The sequence below is a fragment of the Folsomia candida genome, unplaced genomic scaffold, assembly GCF_002217175.1.
Source record: "Folsomia candida strain VU population unplaced genomic scaffold, ASM221717v1 Fcan01_Sc009, whole genome shotgun sequence".
NCBI lineage: Eukaryota > Metazoa > Arthropoda > Collembola > Entomobryomorpha > Isotomidae > Folsomia > Folsomia candida.
Genome location: NW_019091201.1, coordinates 1,242,269 through 1,263,864, shown reverse-complemented (window position 1 = coordinate 1,263,864; position 21,596 = coordinate 1,242,269). Strand labels below are relative to the sequence as shown.

Genomic DNA, 21,596 nt, shown 5'->3' with positions numbered 1-21,596 from the left:
AGGGTTCAATTTGCCGAGTAATTACTTAATTATCACCTTAATTTGATATTTATTCTATGTTTATTCGACACAAAAGTAAATAAAAGTGTGTATTAATGAAGAATTTTTTTCATGGTTTAAAATTTGTTTGTAATTATGATCAACAATTTATTTTGACTTGTCAGCAATATTAATTAGTGAATAGTACAGTAAAGTAAGTTAGTTAGTGTCCCTTTCTTCTTCCATGTTTCTTTTCCTGCTTCCGTTCTGCCGATGCTCGAAATCCTTGTCTGAAGAAAGAAAATGTCATAATATTTAAGAAGTTTTTTTTATATTTAATGTTAGAAATTAATATGTTGACTACATACCGGAGCATCCCTTGTGCATACACCTTGTCACTTTTAGATTTGATTTCTTCTCTGCTCAGGACACGATCATTGCCAAAAGTGCTTTGAATTCCAGTGTCATCATCGTCACTCATTTCTTCGTCACTTCCGGTACTGTACTGAGCCCCAAGTCGACAAGAATACCGGGAGACTGGAATTTTTACATAAGAGCCGTAATTTCTTTGGGGTTCCTCGTCAGGGTTGAACAAACTGCGAAGCTTGACGACAGAGGTGATAAGCACTTTCACCTTATCCAAGGCCAATTTTGCCAAGTCTAGGTAATTGCTTGGGAGCACAACGTTGGTTCGTTTCCCTTCTTGCAATAGATCTAAAAGTCCGATCAAAGCGCTGTGAAATAAGACGGCGTTTTTTCCTATCTTGTTAATCCCCTTATCGTTGTCGGAAGTTTGCCTTTGGGCTTCCAACAATTTGGTTTCTCTTTCCTCTGACTCTTTGTCAAACCTGGGGAATAACAGAATTTGTGATATTTCGATTTATTTTCCACGTTAAAATTTGTCTCTGCAATTTTACTCTTCCAATTTGACGCATCCAGTGTAAAACAAGTGATTCTTGATGAGGAGAAAGTTACTTTTCTGTTTCACAAGGGCTGTCAATGCAATCTGTCTTTGGCTTAATTCGTCCTGGAGGATGTGACGAAGCTTAAATACGGTATGAATCCTAACACGGAAACATAAAATAAGTTTTTATTTTGACAATGCAATACATAGTAATTGAGAAGCAGTACCTCTTTGGACAAAATCGCAAATCTTTGACACGCATTGCCTCCACAAGAACTCTGGCTTTATCTTCGAATTGTGCAACTGCAGCCCTTTTTTCCTTGAGTTCTTGTAAAGTTCCATAATCAATTTCTTGCGCTGAGGAGACAAGCAACGCTTTACTCTTGTTACTTCGAAGGTCAATTGGTGATCGTGTTTCCTGCGTCGCCGCTTTGTCGAACCGCTTTCGATTCCGTTTCAACTCCAATTCACACATTTTACGGATTTTGACTATTCTGTGGTGCCGAATTCTCCGATTTTCCGTGTACTCTTTCTCCTAAATTACGTATAATTTTAATGCTAAATTTTACTCATGGCAAGGAATTGTATATGTATTTACCGTCATCATAAGGCGATAATACGTAGTTTTCTTTAGCTACAAAATAAAAATTGGTGTTTACTGAACCAATTTGAGACTCGGAAAGCCAGTTAAATTATTACTCTTTTGGCATCATCCAACATGTTTTGTAAATCGTCTAACTCTTTTCTCAATTCCCTGTACGATTTCTCCAACTTGATAACGACGTACGGCCAAGTATCTCTTTCTCCTCGGAGTTGGTTCAGAATTTCCTTGAATTTTATATTGAGTGTGGAGACACAATCCTTCAAATCTGCAAAGATTGAGTTCGAAATGTAATTTTGACAATTTAAAAACAGTTAAAATTAGGCATAAATAAAACCTCCTCTTTGAGCAATGGCTACTCCAAGCTTTGTAAACTCTTGGATTGCTTGTTGCTCCCACGGCGTAGATCCTGCGTTTCATGGAATGACAACAAAAGTAGTTAATTGCTGATTTGTTGTTAAGAATGTAATTTCACCCACCAGGAAATGGCCAGTCTTCCAATTCAACCACCATGTGTTCAGCATCAGACAATTTAAGCTTGATCGATGTTACCGTATGAAGCTTCTCATCCAATTTTTTTCTTTGATCAGAAATCTGGTCATCCAACCATTCGTAAACCTGGGCAGGATTTTTACCCCTCAATGCCAACATAAAATACCGATGATTTCGCAGTGCTTTGACTGAAGCTGAAGTGCCGCTAGCAATAGCCTGAAATTAAGTCATAATGTCGCTTAATGATTGTACCAATTGGACGCATTATTATAAAATCCTTGAGGATTAAGTACTTCATTCCGGTCACGGTGCAAGAGTTCATTTTCATTCCTAAGATCTTCTATCATTTGATGAGCTCCTTTATGCGATTCGGTAACTTCCTCCAAAAGAGCTTTGTTATATCTCTCTGAAAGAAGTGAAATTAGAATTTAGTTACTAATTATTTGATACATGAAGCATAAGTTCTGAAATTATACGTTTCAATGAGATTTTTGCTCTCAAGTTGTCAATTTGAGTTTGCAATGGAAGATCTTCCTCATTGTCCACAAAGGCCTCTTCTGCATTGCTGGATTTTGGTCTGTTTGGATACCGCCCACAGGTGGACTTGTTTTGACGAAGGTATGACATTTTAAATTTTAGAATGGAAACAAAATTTCGACAAAACTGAGTTGGAAAACGAAGTGAATCAACTTCTGTAGTACTTACACGTCGACAAAAATAGATTTTCTAGAAACTAAAATTGTCCATTTCATCTTAACTGTCGTGTGGACAGACGCTAAGTTGTTATGACAGAAAAAATCGGCATTTAAAACCTTTTCATGCATCAATTTGCCTACGTAAATGCATATTTGGATTATGTTATGCAAACGATTCGTGTCTTTGAATTAAAAATTAATTCATGTTTTGACGCAACATGCATATTATGCAAATATTTGATGTGATAAAGATAGAAATTAATTATGAAATAACTTCGACATGCAAAATGACCACATAACTTTTGCCATAATTATGTCATTTTGTCAATATTTGGGTTACATCACCTTGCTCTATTACCGAATCGAATAAATATAGCTTTTTACAATTATATCAGTAGATGCGTAGATTTGGATTACATAATCTACCATAATTGAATCTGAATCATGTCATTCCTAAAATCTCGCCTGCCTGGGTACGAATTTCATTACTTTTTGCCTTTCTTCTTCTTCTTTCCAGTTTCCAATCCGCCAATTTGATTAGATAATCTTGCTTTTTGTAAGGGAGTCTGATTAAAAAATTTATTCCAGGCTTTATCCTGTTCCACAAAGACGGGATCATGGGTACTCAGCTCCTCTATGAATTGATCCAACCTAATCAACTTTTTCCCCATCGTGCTAACCCTTTTGCCCCCACTTTCCATAAGCATCCATGGCTCCTCATCCCGATACATTTTGTCCTTTTCTGCCTTTGCCAAAACCTTTTTGTGCGCACTGATGACAACGTCGACAACCTTTTTGATCTTGCCAATCGTCCAACCATCGGATAATTTGTTGAGGAGAGAAAAGTGAACGTCTTTGTGCATGTAGTCGGCAAATGAGATAAGCAAGTGACGCCAGATCTCCATACGAGAACCGTAATCTGGTCTTGGAATGTAAATCACTTTCTGGTAGTCTTTTTTCAGGAACTAAAAAATTGCACAATTCAATAAAATAAACATTTAAATTACGTAATTTCGTTTTTCTTATCTCACTTTTGCGGAACACATCCACGGTTCAGAACTTATTCCGATAAGAAGTATTTGGTCGCCTGAATTGAAATGGTCCAACATTTTCCCAACCTGTTTTTTCAACCGTTTCGGCTCGGTCTTATCGGTTTTGGGAACTTTCCTGGCGTACGTTTTTTCGCAGTTGTCAATTTTGATAACTAGTGGAGAAACTGCTTTCCCGACCTTGTCCACGAGGTGCATCAACATCTTTAACCCTTTCTTGCCTGGATATTTGCCTGGTTTAGATAAGAAACATTTATAAACAAGAAAGGAGTGTTATGAATACTTTATTTATTTATATGCATACCGACAATATTGGTTGCAGTAAGGTCAAACATGGTTGCATGCAATTCCGTGCAAATTGCATTGACAAAAGTATGTTTGCCAGATCCTTCCGGACCGCAAATCAAAATGGACTTGATGTGAGGGCTCATCGTGTGAACGTCTTTGGAACCCATTGGCAAAATACAAATGTCTTTAATTGCACGTTTTACATCTCCAAAAGTGGGCAACGGATTGGCATCGCCGGGCATGGGTCGCTCTTCATTAATCTTTTTTTCTCTCGCGACCATCGGATTTTGTTCGTGATAAGAACGAATCTCGCCATTGATAAGACTGCAAGATCCGATCAAGGTGTCCAAACGGACTTCCGGGTATCGTTTTACAATCCCGTTATCCACAAGTTCTTGGAATAAGAATTCCATCGGGGTGTCCTTGGTCATGTCTTTTCCCTTCTTTTTCTTCTTTTGCTCGCCCTCGGGTCTCTTTGGTCGGCGTTTGACTAATTAATTAATTTATGCTTAAAATAAGTTAGTTATCGGGTTTAATTCTTTCTGAAGAATTGATCCACCTTTCCTGGGTTTTCTTTTATTTCTCATCAAGGATAATGCAGACGCTGCGTTGGGGTCCTCCTCTCCGGTATCGGCAGCCTTGGCTAATAATTGTTTTTCACGTTAATTTCTGCCAATTTTAGATGCAAATTAGTGGATAGTATATTTTTTAATTACCTCGTTTCCCCTTTTTCCCCTTCTTTTTCTTATTCTCCAAAGCTTCTTTGAGAACCTTAAGCTCTGCAATTAATGCGGTATCGACCGCTTTCCGAACTTCGTCTCCAATCAATTGTCGCTTTTCGTGAATGATGAACTTTTCTTCATGTTTCTGTTCAGGATTATCTTTCTCGTCGCGACCACGCCATATCTTGTTGTACTCAATGTTGGAAGATATCATGTCGTCCATTGCAGCTGGAGGGTCAAGTTTAACGGTTAGATCAATAATTCCCTTCATTGCGTTCTTCTTTTCCTTGGCTTTCTTTGCCTTTGCCTTCTTTTTCTCTTTTTTACGCTCTGCCTTCTTTTTCTTGGCGTATTCCTTATCTGTCGCCTCGCGACCTTTCTCGAGCATCTGCAAAATTACGTGTAAATAATATTTGAAGGGGAAGGGGTGAGATCATGAACGAGGTATGTACCTCATCCGAGAGCTGGTTGGGGCAGATGAAAAATCGTGAACCGCCAGCTTCCGCTTTAGGAATCATTGCAGGTAACTTGCCCGTTTTTTCTTTGACGTCAAGCATCCAAGTTCTCAACTGATATTTGAAACGTTCTGCCATTTCAGGAGCTTCCAATAATTGCAAACGTTGTTGAATTGCGACTCTTGCTTCTTCGTAAATCGTTTGATTTCTACGTCTCGCTTGTCTCCTCCGTTCTTTCGCTTTTTCCAAGTCCTCTGCAATTTTTGTACATTTAATGTGAGCTCTATCAGCGGAAGACTGGTCCCCCGGGGTGGAAAATCGGAGGCCTAAAAGTTCCAACTCTTCGTCCCGCATTCGTTTAACACGTGTCCGAGCAAGAAATCCGCGGACAAGTTTCTGAATGATGACGACGGCTTTGTTAATGTCCATAGTCCGCTTTTTTGCCCTTTTTTTCTTCGTCAATGCACGCGCTTCTTCTTCCACCATGTACTTTGTGATTCGGTATCTGTTCCTTCCTTGACGTGCTCTATTATGCAAATAAGTGTGGCAATACTTAGAAAATTAGCTATATGCTGCTTATCGACATCACTTACCGTTCCATTGTTTGAATCAAAATCAGGAAACTGGATACGTCCATCGTCCTGGCGTGTTGGTAATGTTCGTGTCCCTCTTCATCCCCCATCAGCCATTTGTCTTCGGCCAACTGCTTGGCCTGCGCTTTGCGTTCGGCATCCAGACGGTCAGCTTCCTCTTGAGCTTTCCTCTTCTTAATATTTTCGAACCACTGGTCTCTCTGCAATGTTTGCTCGGAGGGGTCGAAAAAATAATACTTTGGAATTGGTATGTCCAAATCTTCTGGAGGAATCCGTTGGATGTAGCACAATTCGTCAAAGTAAAAGTATTCCGACTGCTCTGCTGCGACAAGGGCAGTTCTGATAATTGAATATAGTATAATTTGTTATGTAAGAAATATGTAATTAAAATATTAATGGGCAATAATATGAACTTACCTGATTTCTAAAACACGAGCAATTATCATGTCCAACAATCTACGGACGAGAATTCTCTTTTGGGGGTGGACCATCTGGTCGTACGTCTCATCGAGTTTCTTATACAGGAGGAGATACCTTTGAAAAATGTCAGACAAAATTGCAAACATTTTCTTCCGGTCGGGTCCAGTTAATGCGCCACGCCTTCGTTCTTCTCGCAACAAGTTACGCATATCCATCTGCGCCTCGGCCCATAAATTGTTGTAATATGTATGAGAAGTATATTTTAGTAATTTCATGGCCTGGTTTTTCCGTTGAGGACGAACAATCCCTCGCCGCATCTGAAGTAATATATAGAAAAATGATATTTATAACAGCTTAGATGCTCAAATAATGCCCATAAGTGTTCATTCACCTCCTGCGCCTTCAGCCATCGCTTGGAATGTTTCTCTTTGTCTACTTTAGGAATTTCTTTCAGTTTTTTGTAATCATCCGGAAGTTGGGCTGGTTTTCGTTTGAAGGCGCGTTTTTTCTTTTGGGGTTCTGCCACTGGTACCACGGAGGAAGATTGCGCTTGGTGGTCCTCTATTGCAAGGAGTAAGTCTGCATCAGGCAGGCCATCCATGAGGTCAGGTTCAGGCTCAGGTCCCGAAGCATTGGGTGATTCCATTGTTGCAATTGTTTGAGATCAATACATAGAAATTATTATCGACAGAAGAACTGAAGAAACAAGACGAGATGCCGATCCTGAGATCAAACCTATTTTTTTACATTCATGCGATTACATATTTACCATTTTTTGTTGTCATGCTAAAAAACGTTGACTCTTTACAGAAGATATAAGACGATGCAGATCGACCCCAGCCGACCTTATCAGCAATATTGCACTATGACATTGCAGGTGCGACTGTATTTACACGTAATATATGTACACCCATCTGAATACGTATTATAACCATCAATGCATAAATATTTTTATAATTCTGAATATATCATATTGATGTTCCACTTAAATTCAAGTTTAGAGAAAGTAATGTGGGGAAGATGGGTGGGGTGGTGGTCGTGCCATCATACATCTTATGTACATGCATATCACATTAATGACCACTGACTGATGGAGTATGAACATGTTGTTTTGTCGAATAAAATAAGTTTGAACATGAGAAAACTACTTCCACCCATTGTTGTCTGTAGAATATGTATGACCATACGTACAATAGTGACGGTAACCATTTGACACACTTTGCAAAAGTTATCCTACCACTTCCCCCAAGACCGACCCCAAAGCTTGTGTCGCGAAAAAACAACAATAAGGTGATGAAGTCACTGAACATGCCACGACAGAGTTCAAAAGACCCTGAACCTGACTTTGAATTGACTTTGAATTGAACAATCAGACTTCGTTCAAAGTATTAAAAATCAAAAGTGAATATTTGCACCTTCTTCATTCCGCAACAGCCACCCACAAGAAACAGAAAGTGTTTCTAAATAGTTAGTTGCACTTGGTTGAACTCTCCGTGGCAGACAGTTTGATAGTTAATTACGTTAGTATTATGGTTCGGAAGTGAATTTTTAATAAATAAAAGTTTTCTGTGAAGTGCAATTCCTCAAATTTTATAATGATATTAAAAATGGGGTTTCGTAGTTCGAGTATTCTTGTAGCTGTTGCTGCAATTTTTATAATTTCTGGTAAATTTAAAATTTCAAAATTTTTTATCATAATTTTTTTTACCATATTATTTAATGTTTCAGATTTCACCACTGTTAATTCTCTCTCACTTCCTCACCGATTCCTCCCTGGTCCTCCTCGAGGTCCTCGACCCCCTCAATTTTTCCCCCGTTTAGGAAGACCTTCCTCCAATTTGGATCGCCGCAGTTTGGAGGAGGACAGCGATGAAGACGAAAACGAAAGTCAGGCTCGAGTCGAACCCCAAATAACGCCACTAAATCGGGACGAATGCTTAGCAAAATTATTGTGCGGAATGAGCGTTCCCGTGACCGGCGGTGGTTCTCCAAAGAACGGATACTACTCGGAATATGCTAACATTGTGGCCAAATTTTTTGAAGCCTTCCCGTAAGTTCATAGTAAATAGTGCACGTACATTGTTTTTAGGAAATGCATACATAAGTCAATGAAATGGAAAGCGGTTTAAGTTCATTGCCAACAAAATTAAAATCGAAAGTATTTTTCAGTATAGAATTACATTGTGTGAAACATTGTAAAATACTGGTTTAAAACGAAGAGTTAGTCAGTCATTGGGTTAAAAAGGATGCAACGACGACAAAAATTCTTATAGTTTGTACAACTCAATGTAGTGTAAAAACCAGTTTTAAAGCAGTTTCCCATAACATAAATATTTTTCATGGCAAGTTCACCATAAGTGTGCATGTAGAAACCAATCACTTATTAGTACTTCCGACAGTCGAAGCATAATTGAATCAAGCAGTGGCATTTGGTGATGAATTTATTTCTGACGACTATTGCGGTAATGTTGTGGGGATGTCTATGTATTTCCTCGAAAGTGAAAGCCTTGCACAATTGGCAATGATTTTTTAAGGAAAGGATGTTTACGTACAGAGAGAATATTTACTTTCCAATATTCAGATTTCAACCCAAATAACGTATTAAATTATGGTCGCTGTTGCCTATCGATAATCACATATGCTACATAACATTTTTCTCCATGTATGCAGACTGGAAGAGGAGGAAAAAAGTGCAGAAAGTTTCGAGGCGTATAACGACTACAGCGTGGAAGAAGATGAAGGCAAAGCCAGCAGCAAACCTGTCCGACTTAATAGCAAACTGAGAAGGCCTGATGACCATCATAAATCTTCTTCTGACCATCCATTGTACTCCGCAGCCCCGGTTGCAGGTGGTCTCCAGCTCTTCGACCTCGCAATTATAAACCAGGCTAAAAATTCCTCCGCCGATAAGTCCGACGACGACGAGAGAAATGCTCGTCTTATTGATCTCGTAAGTGGATCTGTCGCTTTTTTCATGAATAATTTTACTTGAACATCCCATCATCAACATTATCATTACAATGAAGATTTATTACACTTCATTTCATTCTAATTTACTCGACTTGCAGAGAACAGCCCGAGCCCGAAAAATGGTGGCTAAACTGGGTGAAAAATTGCAGACGGTTCGTCAATGTCAACAGATTTCTGGTTGTCCATTTACTTTCAAGCAGTTACGAGCCTCGATAAAGTTAAAGACTGGTCCATCCGTCAGTCTAAATATCCGTCCATTAACAACAGGGTCTGCTCTTTCGTCCACGGCCACGTCGTCGTCGTCATTGTCATCATCTCCTCCTAAACCCAAGCCTAACGAGGACTCTGACCCACTTCCACCAGTTCCCCCAGTCAAATACACGTACAACACGAATAGCTACAGACCTCTGCAAAAAGCTAGGCCAAAACCAGCCTCGACCGAATTATCTCTCGGTGATCCTGTCATCGACACGGAGAAAGATACACACAAAGGAAATGATGACGAATTGGAGGAATTTTTCGGGCCTCCTCCCGTTTTTGGGTCTAATGGGAGACCCATAAGTCAGCCAAAACCGTCTTATCTTCGACCTCAAAACCCACTTCAGCAGCAGCAACAACAAATTCAGAAACTTCAGAGTGTTGATGTAGAATATGTTCCTTATCAACCACCCATTACGAGGGGTACAGGATCAAAGGCTAAAGTGCAGTCTGGGTCACCATTCCCCAAAAGGAAGCAGGTCGTGGGGTATAAAACTCCCACTTTCCAGATCAAAAGAAGGCCGGAGGGAGAAAATGATGAATTTGACGATGTAAACCTCTCCGCCGGACCGGTTTCCTTGATTGGCGGAGATCAACAACAACAACAACAGCAGTTCGAACATGCTGGAGTCCAATATATAATTCAAGATACCCAAGAAAATGTGAAGCAGCAGCAGCAAAAACCCAAAGAAACTGATACAGAAGACGATGACGACGGGTCAGATGAAGAGGACGATGAAGATGCAGAAGACGAGGAAGATGAGGATGCTGATGCAGATGACGTTGACGAAAAAGACGAAGAAGACGACGATGAGGATGAAGAGGATAAAGATGAAGAGGAAAAAGAGACGAAAAAGAAGAAAGCCACCGTCGCCCCCACCGTGAGTGCTGCAGAAGTCATTTCTGCCCCCAAAAAGAAAATCACGTCGTACAAGAATCCAAGCGCTGAATCTTTCGTCGTTATTGAAGAAGAATTCCCCACCAAGAAGAATGCGGAAGATGATGAACAAGATCACCCGGATAATGCATGGACCAAGTTAGCGTTCGCGACCAGCAGCGCACTCATCAAAGAACCAAAGAACAAGAAGAAAACAGAGTTGGAGGAGAAAAATGATGAGAAACTTAACCTGTCGACGGAAAAGAAGGGTTCTTCCGAGAAAGAGGACACCTCAGATGAGTCCAAAGAAGAAGAGGAGGAGGATGACCAGGAGGAGGAAGATGAGGAAGAAGAAGGTGAAAAATCATCTCGATCTCAACCAAAACCGGAAGATGAGAAAAAAACTAAGGATAAAGTTGAATCTCAAGATGACTCAGCCGAAGAGGAAAAATCAAGGAATCGACGCCCATCTAAGAAGTCGAAAAAGAACAACAATACGCCCAAACTGATCTTGAATGATGAAAATGAATTTGACCGAGTAACCTCAACTTTGAGCAGACCTGTAACATCAAAGCCAAAAAAGTCAACAAAAAAATCTTCCAACAAAGGCCGAGACTCGTCAAAATCGTCCAAGAAATCAGGTGATAAAAAGAAGAAATCTAAGAAATCTAAAAAATCCAAGAAACCCAAAGAAAATTCCGAGGAGGAAGTTAGAACCAAACCAAAGGCTCAGCCTCTCCTTGAAATTGGAGGCCGTCCCGTGGTCCCACTCCCAGAAAAAGAGTCACAACAGACCAAGAAAACAGGGGCACTAAGTCGTTTCAAGTTTAGTTTGGTACGACCCTTTGGCGTCCAAACGAAGGAAGAAGCAGCAGCCAACGCTTATCAGCAAACTACAAAATCGGACTACAAACCATCCTTACCGACCTATTCGTCGTCGCCATCCTCCTCCAGCTTTAAAAAACCATCATCCTCCTCACCTTCAAGTTCATTCAGAAGAGAATCCCTATTCGGCTCATCCAAACCTTCTTCTGCTCAGGATGACCACAAACAACAAAGTCATAGCTCATCATACCTCCCCACAATCTCGTTCGGATCGGGTATTAGCAATATGAAAATTGGAAATTCTCATGCCAATCCCTCTTCCGGATCGAGCTCTTCAAAAACCCCAGCAATGTACACGTTCCCCTTTGGCAGCCCATTTTCCACTTTAAAAACTTTGTTTAAGCGACCATCATCATCGTCATCACAGGATGAGGACATGGGTCACCAAAATGCCCCTCTCGTCCCAATTTCTGCATACATGCACCGACCTGCAGGTCCAGAATCGAATAACTTCAAGAGAGGTACTCCCCCTCATATTGCACAAGGATCGGACGAGGTAGTAACGTCTCATCAAAACTCGAGGAACCGTGGACGAACGGGAATTAAGAGTTCGAAAAAGAAGGATGGGGGTAAAAAGAAGAAAAATTATAAGGTCAAGCAGTCCAAACCTTCGGTATCGTCGCACTAGTTTAATTGCATATTTAATTATAAGTAATATTAAATCAAAGTAAATTATTATGCTCATTGTTTGTATTTACCATCTATTTATTTACACTATGAAATAAAGTAGCGTTTACATATTTTATATTTATTAATTGAAAATTACGATAGTATTTTTTTATTTATCAGTCATGAAAAAGTTTATACAAATAAAAAATTATACAAGTTTCGCAAGGTTTAGAATTACTTGGCAAATTGTATTTTCAAAACCAAATCTCTCACTCCAACCGTGTTCACATGTTTCATGCACAGATGAGGTGGCAACACAAAGACAAATTCTATCCGTTGACCATTAACTGATCCAATCGTATTTGGACCTTCGACGACTCCGCTCACACTGATTTCTATTTGTTGGCTTTGTTCTTCTCCCGTGGATGGGATTTTTTCAGAGCGTGGCTTTGCCTTGATCTGGTACTGGAGGGAACCTTCCTTAAGCTTATTCAGGTGAAAGTCCAAAGCGCGTACCGCTTTTCCTTGGGGTGGTTGCGTTGATGTCGGGTTCTCCCAACCGGAAGTCATGTATATTTGATAAATATGGAAAATGATGCCGTGCGCGTCAAAATTTACGGCAATGGACCGAGTCCCATTGATTATTCCAAGTGTTCCAAATCTTATGAGGAGATTTTCTTCTCCTTGAACTAAAGTGTTTTGGGGGACATTTTCGCTCTTGGGCAAGGTTTCGTTTGTTTCTTGCACGAGGTGTATTGGATTTGTTAAGAAATCGTCACGAGGGATTGAGATTCGGTATCTAATTTTTAGTAAATATTTGCGAATATTTGCGTTAGAATAATTTGCAAATCAAAAATGTAATAAGAAAATATTCTGTTCACCTTATTTGAGGCTCGTCCATACCCTGAAACATCAAAGGAGGACATTCTTGGAGAAAATGGACTTGTTGCTCCTCTGCAACGGTCACATTTTCTGACGCGTCTAGCGCTCTAGTTATTGCAGCCTCCACTCGCTGCTTAGCTTGTGCAGATCGAGTGGCCAAATTTTTTGAAAGATTGTGCAATTTCTGTCGATAAGTGTACTGCAAGAGGTCTGCAAGTAGATTCATCTCTCGACAAATGGTATAGGCGACCCTGTTGTAATCGAAGACATCGGCTGGAGGAGCACCACCTCCGTTTCCATATCCGAGTCGTTTTATCAGTGCGGCGTAAAGTTCCAATGTTCGGCCAAGATTTCGAAGAAGGGTTTTCACAGCGACGTCCGTTAGTTCGACTGGAGCCGTGGGGGCGCCTGGTTGAATTTGTGACTGCGATGGGGGCGCAGATTGCGAATTAATCGCCGGTGGAGGTGGCGCCGGAGTTCCAAGAGCGATACGAAAATTGTCCCAAGTTGTTCCCAAATTTCCTTGATGAGCAGCTAAACTTCGTCGAAGATCGGTCACTGTTGTGTACAAGCCAGGCTCGTTTCTCACCAAAACTTCAGCAAGACCTGGACCAATAATAACAAAGTTTTGGTAGTTTAAGAACTGTAAAATGAATTAATTAGGCAAATTAAAGTAATCACCGTTCAACGTCAAGCCCAACATAGTTTCGATGGATAATCTAATCTGCTCAAGATTTTCCTGTACAGTTCCTTGCGCCTCCTCTGCTGCTCTTTTTGGAACTGGCTGATCGTCGTCGATCTCATCTTCGTCGTCGTCATCGTCTGAAAGGGCTCGTTTTACGGGAACATTTTGAGTGGGTGGTGGCTCGAAAATGGCTTCGATATCTTCGTCGTCAGAATCGTCATCTACAACGATTACTATTGGAAATGCTGATGGAGGAGGGACTTCATCCTGTTGATCTTGCTGCTCTTCTAACTCGTCATTGTTGTCCATATCCTTCGGGCTAGGCGTAGTGGGTGTCGGTTCCGTTCTCTAAATGAGGAAATAAATAATTAATAAGTCCTGGTTCGGGCTAAAAATATCTAGTTAACGTTTCTAGTTAATTTACTGGATTAGAGGTCATGCTGCTACTCCATATACCCATAATTACGAATACATAAGCGGAAAAATTAATCAGGCAAAATGTGCACACTGAATGCGACGCGACATGTGAATTTTAGTAAGAATTCTTACAGAGAGAGGAGTGTTAGAAATTAAATTGTCATGATAGAAACGCGGATCAGTAATTTATCTGTTTCAAAAACTTCACCTTTTCACGATTTGTTGATTATGTCGATTGGTGGAATTTTCTGCATGCAATCACCTGTCGTTTGACTAAAGCCAACCACAACTTGCGACAAGTCTCGGCAAGTTTACATCGTCATGAACTCATTATTTACTATATACTAAAAATTTTGAACTGATGGTCAGCAACTATGCATCACGCTCGTATATTTATGTTATCAAGTTAAGAAATGACATTGCCATTGGTGATGGTAACATATTCATCTTGGGTCATTTCCTGTTGGTCATTTCTTGGGTAGCATTTTATCAAAAAGTGACGCCAAGTTCTGTCCGTAAAGTTGACATCAACCGACTAAATTATGCAAATGATACTTTCATAATTAATGCTTGTTTAACACCGTGGGTGGCAGAGAAAAATTATTTATTGACGATACAGGAATTTATTTTGAGAATAGCAGATTTTATTTTTATAAATAATTCTTATCATAACTGCAATTACTGTATACCATATGGAGCATGTAGAACTTTAATTAATTTCGAAGAAGTAGACTGGGCAAGATTGCTTGACTTTTAATATCTCAGAGCTTGTAGTGTAATGCGTGTGAGATGCTATTAAGGTAGCGTTGGCCATCGACACACCATTAACACCGATGTCGAAATCAGTCAGAGAGCAGGCACTGGAGAGTTACTATATACATGTCTTTATTCTCCAAGTAGCAGTTGGTGACTGACTGGGCAAGTGAGACGAGCACAGTCAGAGATACAGAAATATGAGACTTAACTATACTCTATGACATACCTTACACCACACCCCCCTTTCTAAGCTAAAGAAATCATTAATACATAAAGGACAAAAATCAATAAACAAAGGACATCAATTATAATCATAAATTCATTTCATATGTAAATCAAATGCATATTCATAACACTATCACTTTTCACATAAGAGACGTTGCACAGGCTTGACAACACGACCAGAACGCGTAACGTAGTTGCCATCATTCTTTGAAGCTTGATCCCGAGGTCGGCGATCTTGATTCTGTTCAGGTGGGTCCTTCGTATTTTGTCCATCGACAAATGACTGGGATGGGCAGTCCAAATCTGGAGCAGGCGTTTCGGGGAGATCATTCGTGTGAGCACGAGTCAGCGCCAAGGAGTTGCGTCAAAATTTTCCTCGCGGTGTGTCCACAATGAGAGAACGCGGAGCATTAGCATTCTCCAACACTTTTCCCCAGGTTCGAAGGTCTTTAACCCAGACAACTTCTTCAGGTTGGAGGTCTTCCTTCGGCTGGACACGATGATGAGAATCATAGTCCTTCTTCTGTCTTGACCGTCGCAGCTCTTCTTTCGACTTGAGGTCTTCGTTGTCCACTGAGATTGGCACAAGTCGAGTTGGATTCATTGGTAGTAGAGATCTGATCCGGCGACTCATAAGCAAGTCGCTTGGACTGTATCCATTCGCGAGAGGAGTTGCTCGGTACTCTAGGAGCGCAGCGTACCAATCCGAATTTTTCTTGAGCAGATTTTTCACAATCTTCACTCCAGCTTCTACAAATCCATTGCTTTGCGGGTACCTCGGGCTTGAAGTTGTCGCAATGAATCCCCATTCACGAGAAAATTTGCGGAATTCCGACGAGTCGACAGGAGCAAACTGAGGTCCATTGTCACTCATTACTTCTTCAGGTACACCATGGCGAGAGAACACGGCTTTACAGCAATTGATGACACAACTTGCTGTTTGATTAAGCAATTGGTATACTTCCGGATACCGAGAATAGTAGTCTGTGATGATGATGAACCACTTCCCATGAGATTTGAAGAGGTCCATTGCAACGCGCTGCCAGGGTCGAGATGGGAATTCCGACGGAATCAGAGGCTCATGTCGCTCTCCTCTTTCCTTCACGCAGATTGGGCACTTCCGCACTACTTCTGCAATTTCCTCAGAAATTCCTGGCCACCACACAGATTCACGGGCACGGGCACGACACTTCACTACTCCCATGTGACCAGCATGAAGTCGTCCCAAGAGCTCCTCTTGCATCGACGAAGGGATGACCAGTCTGCATCCTTTCATGAGGAGTCCGTTGCTGATAGACAGTTCGTATCTTGAATTCCAGAACTTCTTCAGATCAGCATTCACTGGTGTCTTCTCTGGCCAGCCTTGGTGGCAGAGGAGAGACACTTCTTTCAGCAGTGAGTCTTCAGTTTGAGCTTTCCAAATCCGACTCAAAAATTCATCTCGTACAGGCAGTTGAGAGATGATGTGACACACGTGGGCCACCACTTCTTCTTCGAATTCCACATCTCCTTTGTGGTCTAGCGGTTGTCGACTCAGGGTGTCTGCAGTGTAGAGTAATTTTCCAGGCACGTACGTCACGTCGTAAGAGTATCTCATCAGGCGTAGACGAAAACGCTGAAGTCGTGGAGAGAGATCATCCAAATTCTTTGAGACGAGAATTTGTAGTAGGGGTTTATGGTCGGTCTCGATCAAGAAATGAGAACCGGCCAAAAAATCTCGAAATCGTTCGCAGCCCCAAGTACTGGCAAGGGCTTCTTTCTCGATCTGTCCGTACCGTTGCTCAGCATCGGAGAGAGTACGGGAGGCGTAGGAAATAGGTCGGAGTTCACCGTCGTCTTGGCGCTGGAGTAGACACGCACCCATTCCGTAGGAACTGCTGTCAGCCGACACGACAGTCTCCTTCTTCACATCAAAAAGAGCGAGAACTGGCTCTTCAGTCAGGATTTTCTTTATCTTCTGAAACGCTTTTTCTTGGGTTGGACCCCACACGAACTCATTCTTGGCTCGAAGCAGGTCATTCAGGGGCTGGCTCACATCCGCCATTCTGGGAACAAATTTTCCTAGGTAATTGGCCATACCCATAAATCTTCGCACACCCGGCACATCCGTGGGTCTTGACATTTTGGCGATTCCCTCCACTTTCGCAGGGTCAGGGCGAATCCCACTCTCGTCGAGGAGATGACCAAGAAACTTGACGGTGGTCACTCCAAACTCACACTTGGCTGGGTTGAGGGTGACTCCTGCATCCCTCAGTCTCATGAGAACGTCACGAAGTCTTGCGTCGTGCTCCTCCATCGTCTTCCCCCACACTAAAATATCGTCATGATGCACTACACAGATTCGACCGCGAAGAATCTCTGACATCCTCTTCTGGTAAACTTCCGGCGCTGAGGTGATCCCAAACGGTAATCTCTTGTAGCAATAGCGTCCAAACGGGGTTAGAAATGTAGTCAGTCGTCTCGATTCAGGTGAGAGGACAATCTGGAAAAATCCACTATTTGCATCCAGTTTCGTAAAGTACTTGGCTCCAGAGATCTGGCCAAGCGTGTGCTCAACAACAGGCATCATGTGAAACTCTCGTTCAACATTCCGGTTGAGTTTTGTTAGATCAACACAAACTCTGATGTCACCATTCGACTTCGGCGCAATGACGACAGGAGCACACCATTCGGTCGGTTCATCCACAGATTCGATGACGTCGTCGCGGAGAAATTCATCAATCTTCTCTTTCAGCTTGTCCATTAGTGGGAGTGGCACCCTCCTTGGGCAGTGGATCACGTACGGAACCGCATCGGGTTTGAGCTTGATCGTGTAGGGGTGGTCAATTTTTCCAAGACCCGAGAAGAGCATCGGAAACTCCTCAACGTGGGCAGGATTTTCTGTTGACTTCGGCACCTCATCAGTCCACACTCGATCAACTCGTCGAACAAGATTCAAGTCTTCACATGCTCGCAGTCCTAGCAGTGGTCGCTGCAGCCCTCGAATCACATAAACAGTTTCATTCACTTTTAACTTTCCATGGCTCAGTTCACACATAAAACTTCCCACAGAATTCAGAGATGATCCATCCGGTCCATTCAGTGATCGCGTCGGATGATCCAATTGGCGAGATTTCCACTTTTGACGGAAAAGAGTGAGTGGAATCACGGTGACGTCAGCCCCAGGGTCGAGCTTGAAGAGGATTTCGGCGTTGTCCACCTTCACCAGGGATGACCAGCGAGAGTCACGCGACTGGGCTGTTTCCAAAAACCCGATGGTTCTGATGGATCCAACAAAACCACCTTCACGATCGCGCACTTCACCGTCCACATAATTCACTTTAACAGTCCCCTCTTTACTTTTGCACAGTTTAGAGAAGTGATTTTTCTTGCCGCAGGTCTTGCAATCCTTCCCCCATGCTGGACAGACTTCCTTCTTCATTTCATGGGTCCTCCCACAAAACTTGCAGTTCTTGGAGGAGTCGGACGACGAAGATTTTACAGACTTCGTCTTGGAGTTGGGCTTCTTCTCCTTCTCTGGCTGGGCCCCAACCCTTGCAAGATTAGTAGTAGTAGTCGTTTCGCCACGAAGATCTCGTTGCTGCCTCTTCACGGTCTCATGCTGACGGGACATCTTCACAGCTTTCTCCAGAGTGAGCGACTCGTCCAACTGCATCTTCTCGGCCAGATGACGATCACGCACCCCAACAACAATTCTGTCACGAATCAGTTCGTCCTTCAACTGCCCATACTCACAGTATTCAGAAAGTGAGTATAGCGAAGTGATAAACTCGTCGACACTTTCTCCGTTCTCCTGAACGCGAGAATTAAAACGCGAACGCTCATAGATTGTGTTCCGTTTAACGATGAAGTGAGCTTCAAACTTGGCGAGGACGGTGTCGAACTTCTTCTGGTCGTCACTGGAGAGCCCAAATGATAATAAGATATCATCCGCCTGGTCGCCCATAAAGTAGATAAGAGAGTTGACTTGCTCCACTTCAGTCTTGTTGACTAGGCCAGAAGCGATCCGGAACCTTTCGAACCGACGTTTCCATCGAGGCCAGTCTGAGGGAGACGAGAACGAGAATTGCTCAGGTGGGCACACTTGAAACACTGACGCTTTATCTGCCATCTCTATGCGCAGAGTAGTATTATAGTTCAATGTGCAGACACCGCAATAAACTTCCCCTCACAGAAATCACTGATAAGTCACCTTTTCGACACGACGGGAGTTCTGACCCGCTGCCACCATGTAGTGTAATGCGTGTGAGATGCTATTAAGGTAGCGTTGGCCATGGACACACCATTAACACCGATGTCGAAATCCGTCAGAGAGCAGGCACTGGAGAGTTACTATATACATGTCTTTATTCTCCAAGTAGCAGTTGGTGACTGACTGGGCAAGTGAGACGAGCACAGTCAGAGATACAGAAATATGAGACTTAACTATACTCTATGACATACCTTACACCACAGAGCTATTTGAGAAGGTGGGGAAATTGAGAATTTTTAGCTTTCTCTTATATTATCGAATATATATTTTAATATGCACATACCATAATTTGTAATTAGCATTATAGAAGAATGTGCTAAAATGCATGCTCAAAGTGGCACAAGATTCACGTAAAAAGTTGCATCTCTTTCTCCTCTCTCGTCGCGTCTCGCGTTTAAGTTTCGTAGAGCAATTGGAGAAAGCGAATATGGAAATGGTGAGAGCCGCCACGTGAGTGAACCTCGCATGGCCGTTAAGGAGAAACGTGCCCAGCATCTAAATTCCAAATTGAATCATCAAAGAAAGTGCGAAGAGATAATAATGAGCAGGTTGCTTCATCCTCTCTTAATCTTTCTCCCCTAAAAATAAGTCTGATTTTTGCAATGACCAACCATCGCCCTTGACTATTATCGACTGGATTATGCAATGCTGCCCTAAAGTGTCGTGTTACATAACCACTTCAATTTGGTAAATTGTTGTGAACGCATTTCGCAAATATTGTGAAGAGAAAGAGGCCATAAAAGCATGTTTTTCGTACACTCCTCAGCGATTGTATCTACAAGCAGTAAAGTAGTATTACTTGGAGAAAGCATGTCATAAATCGTGGGATAAGTTGTGTATGCGATGCAATTTATTTTGGCGACAAGGCTGTTGAGATTGTATTGGAAAAGTGTCTCATTCCAGGATATATGTATTTGTTACCTACGCCGCCATGTCTTCCGCATATCATCACCAGAATGGAGGAAAGAAAGTCCAGTTTTGTGAAGATTCTGCACAAAAATTTGGCATGTTTAGTTTGAAATACGAGTTGCATAAGACGACTTGTTTTGTAATATTATTCTGGAATTTTTTTAATCAAGCCGCCAAACAATTCATGCATTTGCTGCTGCATTGCTGTAATTATTCAATACGCCAAAACTTTCATGCCCTACCATCAACTTGGTCTGGTTGGCGGCTTGTTGATGCCGCCGCCGTCTTGTGTATGTATTATTATCTCAAAAACCCACTTATACTTCTCCACCAGACAATATTTTTGCGAGTAGTGGCCAAAATCATAAATTTATGAGGATGAGCGTCAATTTCTGTCAAGCAAGATTCACTGTTGGCAAGCAGAGTAAACTGGGCTACTACTTTTGAAACCTCATGAAATATTTATGCATTTGGGTGCTGACTCCAATCCAAATGAGTCGCTTCTTCTTCTGCCGCATCTCATCCCCACCATTTGCGCATCAGTCCAGCAGTCCAGCCTTTCTCCAGGCGAAAAAGGTGGAATGTATGGTCGAAAAATCATGTTTTTTCTAGAGGACTCCTAAATAAAACGGGTGCTGTCATTCGGCCAGAAGATTGTAGTGTCATTTCCATTTCATTTCCGATATCCGACAATCTCCATGATCAATACGAAGATGATGTTTCTGCTGCCGCTGCCGACCATTGTTAGTCTTCTTTTTGGCGAATGGCATAATTTTGTAAATGTGACAATGTCTCCGATTCATACATAGTCATGATAAAATCACGATACCATATTAATAAGCTGCTCTCTGAGAGAAGTGATCATTGGTGTGCTTGTCAAAAGGGCAAGTCATGTCGCAAAATGAACCCCTCTTTTTTGCCAGATTGAACATATCAGAAAGATGAAGAAGTTCTTTCTCCAAAAAAAGTTTCAACTCAATTTTGAAAGTTTAGTTAATGGCAGAGGAGACATAACTAAAAATAATCTGTCTGACAGTGGTAGGGAAAATAGCATTTTTTTTCTGTCCAGCTAGTCTATTATTTGCTTTTACATAAGTATAGAAATAGACACATTTTATGCTCTGCGAGTAGGTAACAAATTTTACTTTTCACTTTCTTCACACACACGAGAAAAGTAGAATTTTCTCTTTTCAGTGAAAGTTACATAAACTGGCGGTGTTCAACTATCCAATCACTTACGTAATTCTTAATAAAAGTGAAAGAAAAGTTGATATGAAAGGAACGAGTTTGAGCAGTTAGCTTTCAAAAGAAATCTAAAAAAAAGTGTGTGGGAGTCTTAATTAGCAATTTTTTTTACAAGGAAGATACATTTTTGCCACAAGCAGGGTGAGAAATAGGCTTATCTTGGCTGCAAAAGAAAATCACAGACTCAGAAACTGGTAATCTCACTGGCTGGATGTTACGTAACATCAAATCACGCCGAGCATACCTGTTACACACGATTTACTTATGAACGAATTTTTATGTATGCACCAAAATTAATCCTCTCCGCCTGCTTGCCCCGACTTTCTCCGAATGTGTAAAAACTTAATTGGCCTTCAGTCTAATTTTAGTTTAACCAATTTACCCAAGAAATAAAACCACGCACTTGACTAGAAGCTTTTCCATTTTAT

General features: G+C 41.5%; 4 protein-coding genes across 4 annotated transcripts; 1 reads left to right on the top strand and 3 right to left on the bottom strand.

The window, feature by feature from the left end:
* Window positions 1-97: 97 nt before the first annotated feature.
* Window positions 98-2,878, bottom strand: LOC110854090 (myosin heavy chain, striated muscle). Its single transcript, XM_035855041.1, has 10 exons — window positions 2,453-2,878; window positions 2,270-2,382; window positions 1,964-2,192; window positions 1,822-1,893; window positions 1,583-1,752; window positions 1,482-1,517; window positions 1,111-1,418; window positions 897-1,043; window positions 348-827; window positions 98-269 (listed from the first exon to the last, which is right to left on the bottom strand). The coding sequence occupies exons 1-10, from the start codon at window positions 2,601-2,603 to the stop codon at window positions 203-205; spliced, it is 1,773 nt and encodes a 590-aa protein (XP_035710934.1). The 5' UTR covers window positions 2,604-2,878; the 3' UTR covers window positions 98-202.
* Window positions 2,879-3,006: 128 nt separating this feature from the next.
* LOC110854089 (dynein regulatory complex protein 11) lies at window positions 3,007-6,844 on the bottom strand. Its single transcript, XM_022102488.2, has 9 exons — window positions 6,590-6,844; window positions 6,196-6,515; window positions 5,779-6,117; window positions 5,183-5,711; window positions 4,725-5,118; window positions 4,568-4,651; window positions 4,025-4,498; window positions 3,703-3,953; window positions 3,007-3,636 (listed from the first exon to the last, which is right to left on the bottom strand). The coding sequence occupies exons 1-9, from the start codon at window positions 6,842-6,844 to the stop codon at window positions 3,157-3,159; spliced, it is 3,126 nt and encodes a 1,041-aa protein (XP_021958180.1). The 3' UTR covers window positions 3,007-3,156.
* A 757-nt stretch (window positions 6,845-7,601) lies between these two features.
* LOC110854081 (stress response protein NST1) lies at window positions 7,602-11,935 on the top strand. The gene is made up of 4 exons (XM_022102479.2): window positions 7,602-7,863; window positions 7,927-8,248; window positions 8,869-9,148; window positions 9,267-11,935. The coding sequence occupies exons 1-4, from the start codon at window positions 7,794-7,796 to the stop codon at window positions 11,814-11,816; spliced, it is 3,222 nt and encodes a 1,073-aa protein (XP_021958171.1). The 5' UTR covers window positions 7,602-7,793; the 3' UTR covers window positions 11,817-11,935.
* An 89-nt stretch (window positions 11,936-12,024) lies between these two features.
* Window positions 12,025-14,238, bottom strand: LOC118436582. The gene is made up of 3 exons (XM_035854985.1): window positions 13,361-14,238; window positions 12,679-13,285; window positions 12,025-12,596 (listed from the first exon to the last, which is right to left on the bottom strand). Exons 1-3 carry the CDS (start codon window positions 13,671-13,673, stop codon window positions 12,032-12,034), a joined length of 1,485 nt encoding a protein of 494 aa, XP_035710878.1. The 5' UTR covers window positions 13,674-14,238; the 3' UTR covers window positions 12,025-12,031.
* Window positions 14,239-21,596: the final 7,358 nt, after the last annotated feature.